This window comes from Thecamonas trahens (genome assembly GCF_000142905.1).
Source record: "Thecamonas trahens ATCC 50062 unplaced genomic scaffold supercont1.27, whole genome shotgun sequence".
NCBI lineage: Eukaryota > Apusomonadida > Apusomonadidae > Thecamonas > Thecamonas trahens.
In genome coordinates, this window is record NW_013657653.1 from 240,687 (window position 1) to 245,395 (window position 4,709).

The following is a 4,709-nucleotide window of genomic DNA, read 5'->3' on the forward strand; positions in this document are numbered from 1 at the left end:
CGCCATCAATGGAGGGAAGGGGGAGGGTGTGGGGAGGGTGTTGCTGTTAAATTTTTTGTGCCCTCCCCCCCCCCCCCCCCCCCCCCCCCCCTCCCTCGGTTCCCGCCATTAAGCGTCGAGAGCAAAAACCATTCAAAGTTTTGCAAAGCTGGCGCGCCACCCAAACAACGGCGCGGTTTGTTGGCCAGCACGGAGTGTAACGTGGTAGACAAGGGCACACGCTTGACTCTCTTCCGAACCAGCCCCAGTAGTGACGTAGCGGAAGGCCCTCTTTGTCAACCTACTGCTCTCTGTCCTCTCCTTCTCTCTCTTTCTCTTCACCCTCGTGCAGAGCATGTCGCGAATGCCCAGGTACCGGGCGCCGCAGCGCAAGGCGCGCCGGAACGAAGACTACCGCCCATCGACGGCGCCGGCCACGCTCAAGGCACGGCCGGGCAACAACATCACGGTCGCGGTGCGCGTGCGGCCGCCGACTCGGCGCGAGTCTGCAGCGTATGGGTCTGTGGTCAAGGTCCACCCGCCGGACTCGCTGGTCTTTGACGGAGTAGAGGCCGACCGGGCGGGCGTGCCAGCGCACGTCCGCGGCGCGGCGCGCAACAAGGCGTACACCTTTGACGCGGTGTTTGGCGACAATACCGGGACTGCGGAGGTGTTTGCAATGACTCTGCCGCTGCTCGACGACGTGCTCGCCGGAGTCAACGCGTGCGTGTTTGCCTATGGCGCGACCGGCGCCGGCAAGACGTACACCATGGCCGGCACGCCGTCAGAGCCAGGAGTGATGGTGCGGATGGTGGAGCACCTGCTGCAGCGGATGGCAGTTGCGGATGAGGCGTACGAGCTCTCGATCTCGTACCTCGAGATCTACAACGAGAAGATCTTCGATCTACTCGTGCCGTCGTCAGGCCCGCTCCCGCTCCGTGCTGATGGCAAGGGCGGCGTGACCGTGGCCGGCATGTCAAGCCATAACCCGCGGACGATTGACCAGGTCATGCAGCTGCTCGACCACGGCAATGCAAACCGGACGCAGGCACCCACAGACGTCAATGCCACCTCGTCGCGGTCGCACGCACTGTTTGAGATTACAGTCACCTCCCCGCGGCACGTGGGCAAGATGACGCTCATCGATCTTGCCGGCTCGGAGCGGGCGTCTAAGACCAACAACCGTGGCGTCCGCCTTCGGGAGGGCGCCAAGATCAACCGCTCGCTCCTCGCGCTCGGCGGATGCATCCGTGCGCTGTGTGACGGCTCGTCGCACGTCCCGTTCCGCAACTCCAAGTTGACCCGGATGTTGGCCGACTCGCTCGGCGGCAGCTCGCGGACGGTGGTCCTGGCATGCGTGGCGCCTACGGCGTCGAGCTACGAGGACACGTTCAACACGCTCCATTACTGCGAGCGGATGAAGAAGGTCCGCAAGCGCAAGGCTGTGAGCAACGCGCGGAACCTGGCGCCGGCCGACGTCATCGCCGCGCTTCGGGCCGAGATTGCCGAGCTCAAGGCTGCAGGCCCATCGCGGAGCCGCCAGCGCGATGCGTCGCGGCTGGATGCGTTCCGAGCACAGATTGCGGCACAGGCACCTGCCAATCTCGACTCGCCGATGCTGCCGCCGCACATGCGGCGGATTGTGTCAACGGCAGCAGCTGAGCTCGCCTCGCCGTCCAAGCGCGATCTGGTCAAGATGGCGGCGGCCAATGTCCAGCTCAAGCTCGAGATCACCAAGCTCCGGGCGGTGGTTCATGCTGGCCAGCCGCGGTCGCCATCGGCGTCGCCGGCGGCACTCACGGCCTCACTGCTCAACTCTCCGAGCCCTGTCCGACTGTCATCAGCAACGCGGTCTGCGGTTGTCCCGGGTGCGGGCGTCCAGTTTGCTGCCTCTCCGTCGATGGTCCGATTGGCATCGGCCTCGCCGTCGGCCTCAGGTGATGGCGACGACGAGTCGGACGAGTCGACACTTGCGCTCCGCGAGCGGCCGTTTACTTCGGCAGGGGTCACGACTGCAGCCGGACGCGATGCAAGCGATGGCACAGCGGGTCTGGCGCTGGCGGACCTCTCGGCGACCTCGCTCTCGCCGATCGACAAGCGCGGCTCGGTGCTTGTGGTCAACACACCGCGGATGACGCCGCCGCCGCGGAAGCGGCGGGTCATTGCGCGTAAGCGCATCGGGCGGCGCAAGGTGGTGACGCGCCCTGTCGATGACAACAAGGAAAACTCACCGATGACATCGCTCGAGGCGCTCGCCAACTGGCAACCGCCGCGCAAACCGCGCATGGCCCGTGTGGGCCAGGCTGCGCGCGCCCGCGGCGGCGTGTGGAAGTAACTCGCAATGCGAGCCTTGTCAAACCTTGTATCCTACTTTCCCTCCACATCGGGGCGCTTGAACTAAACAGCCTTGACTACGGCGTCGGCGATGAGCTGATCAATCTCAGCCGCCGAGAGGTTGAGCGTCGACTCGAGGACCGAACGGGTGTGCTCGCCGTGGAGAGGCGGCGGGAGGCGGATGGAGCCAGGCGTAGCCGAGTACTTGACCGGAAGGCCGACGAGCGAGACCGGGCCGGCAGTTGGGTGGTCGATGGTGGCAACCATGTCACGGGCGGCAACCTGCGGGTTAGCAAAGGCCTCATCCATCGAGTTGATGGGCCCGGTGGCGAGGCCGAGCGAGGCAAAGAAGGCCTCGCACTCGGCAGTTGTGCGGATTGCGGTGAACGACGAGAGGAGGCCAACAAGCTCCTCGCGGTGGGCGACGCGCAGCGCGTTGGTGCCAAACAGCTCGGGTGCGTCGGCAAGCTGGGGCAACTCGTCGTGGAGCGCGGCGGCGAGTTTGGCAAACTGAGCATCGGTGGTGGCGCCGACAATGATGTAGCCGTCGTCGTCGGCGGTAGGGAAGGCCTGATACGGGACGATGGACTCATGCGCGGTGCCCCAGCGCTTGCCATTCTTGCCGCCGATCAGGTAGTTGGAGCCGATGTTGACAAGGCACGCCAGCTGGGTCTCAAACAGCGAAAGGTCGACCTTCTGGCCTTCGGGCGGCGCAAGGCCGCGCTCGCGGGCAAGGAGCGCCGATGAGATGGCACCCTGAGCCAGCATGCCGGTTGCAATGTCTGTGATAGCAACACCAACCTTGACCGGCGGCCCATCGGCCTCGCCGGTGATACCCATGAGGCCGCCCATGCCGGCGGCGATGACGTCGTAGCCGGCGCGAGTGGCGAGCGGACCGTCGGGCCCAAATCCAGTGATTGAGGCGTAGATCAGGCCGCCGCGGGTGTTGCCTGGTGCCAGCGAGTCAAAGTCCAAGCCAAGCTGAGCGAGCTTGCCTGGCACAAAGTTCTCAACGACGACGTCCGAGACGGCGGCGAGCGCCTTGATGAGCGCCACGCCGCGCTCGCTCTTAAAGTCGACGGCGATGGACGACTTGTTGCGGTTGACGCAGAGAAAGTAGGCCGACTCACTAGCCTCGTCTGTGTCGTCGATCCGCTCTGCAAACGGCGGGCCCCACTTGCGGGTCGGATCGCCACCTGCCACAGCCTCGACCTTGATGACCTCTGCGCCCAGGTCGCCGAGCATCTGCGCCGATCCCCCCCATCGCTGTCATGTGAGTCACGCGGCCGGGCCCGTGCTCGGCTCCGAATGCCACGTCTCAACCCTTACCATGGTGCAGTACGGCCCAGCAAGGATGCGTGACAGATCCAGGACCCGGATGCCCTCAAGCGGGCCGTGAGCGAGGCCAGCTGCGGCGGAACTCGCACTCGCCGCACTCACGCGCCGAGCAGCGGCGGCCATTCGGCCTAGCCAGCGAGAGGCTGAGAGCATGGGCAGGAGAGGAGATAGAGAGAGAGAGAGAGAGGCGCCTCTGTGTTTGGTGTAAGTGTGGGTTTGAAAGGTCGGTGTACAGGGTGGGGTGGTGGTGGGTGAGAGAGGAGCTGGGTCGAGGTCGAGCGGCCCGAGCTCGGGCCATGCGCTGGTCGGGTCGGGTTTGGGTCAGCCTCTTGGGAAGGGGGGTTCGATCACGAGGTGGGTGTGGCGTCAGTGTCGGTCTCGGCGTCGGTGTCGGTGCCGGTGTCGGCCTTGGTCTCGGGATCGGTGGTGACAGCGGCCGTGGGGAGCTCGACGATGACATCGGCGCCCGAGTGCGGAATGGTGACCGGGGCCGAGGGCGAGGGGCGGGACGAGCTATGTCGCGCAGCAGTCGGGGAGGCGCAAAAGGCTGTCGGCGATGCGGTTGGTGACGGGAATGATGGGCCGAGGCCGTAGCCGTAGCCGTAGCCGTAGTGGGCGGGCGATCTAGGCGAGGATACGGAGCGGAGAACAGGCGGGACCCGAGGCGAGGATACGGCCGGATACGCCCGGGGCGAGGCGGGGGCGTATCCTGACGACGGCGAGCCCATGGCAAAGGAGAAGGTAGCCAGTGGAGTCGGATACATGTACGAGCCGCCCATAGGGTACGGCGATGCCGCCAGAGGCGAGGCCGAGCCATGCGCATGCCCGGGCTGTGGGCGGTAGAGGTGAGAGCCCTTGGGGTAGTATGCCCACATGGAGGCGGTAATTGAAAATAGGGCTGTGAAGGTTGTGTGTGTGGTGGGGATGGGGTAGGGGTAGGGGTGGGGGTGGTGTGTGTGGGTGGGTGGGTGGGGGGGGGGGGTGCGGGTTGGTGCAAGTCGCCATGCCAAGTTTGGCATGCCGAGTCGGATCCCCCTGACCGAGGGGGTGGGTGGGGT

The 4,709-nt window shown here is 65.7% G+C and overlaps 3 protein-coding genes across 3 annotated transcripts in view; 1 reads left to right on the forward strand and 2 right to left on the reverse strand.

The window, feature by feature from the left end:
* Positions 1-2,395, forward strand: part of AMSG_05819 (kinesin motor domain-containing protein) — a gene marked incomplete at its 5' end in the record, with an annotated part of 2,676 nt that extends 281 nt beyond the window's left edge. The window contains one exon of the mRNA XM_013901767.1: positions 266-2,395. Within this exon, the coding sequence (XP_013757221.1) occupies positions 266-2,314 (2,049 nt within the window). The 3' untranslated portion in view covers positions 2,315-2,395. The remainder of the gene's footprint in view (positions 1-265) is intronic.
* AMSG_05820 (L-carnitine dehydratase/bile acid-inducible protein F) lies at positions 2,228-3,774 on the reverse strand (the record flags this gene model as incomplete). Its single annotated transcript, XM_013901768.1, has 2 exons — positions 2,228-3,558; positions 3,643-3,774. The coding sequence occupies 2 exons, from the start codon at positions 3,772-3,774 to the stop codon at positions 2,377-2,379; spliced, it is 1,314 nt and encodes a 437-aa protein (XP_013757222.1). The 3' UTR covers positions 2,228-2,376.
* Positions 3,775-3,838: 64 nt separating this feature from the next.
* The window catches only part of AMSG_05821 (uncharacterized protein), a gene marked incomplete at its 5' end in the record, with an annotated part of 1,216 nt that continues 345 nt past the window's right edge, over positions 3,839-4,709 (reverse strand). Inside the window, one exon of the mRNA XM_013901769.1 lies at positions 3,839-4,481. Coding sequence (XP_013757223.1) covers positions 3,999-4,481 — 483 coding nt within the window. The 3' untranslated portion in view covers positions 3,839-3,998. The remainder of the gene's footprint in view (positions 4,482-4,709) is intronic.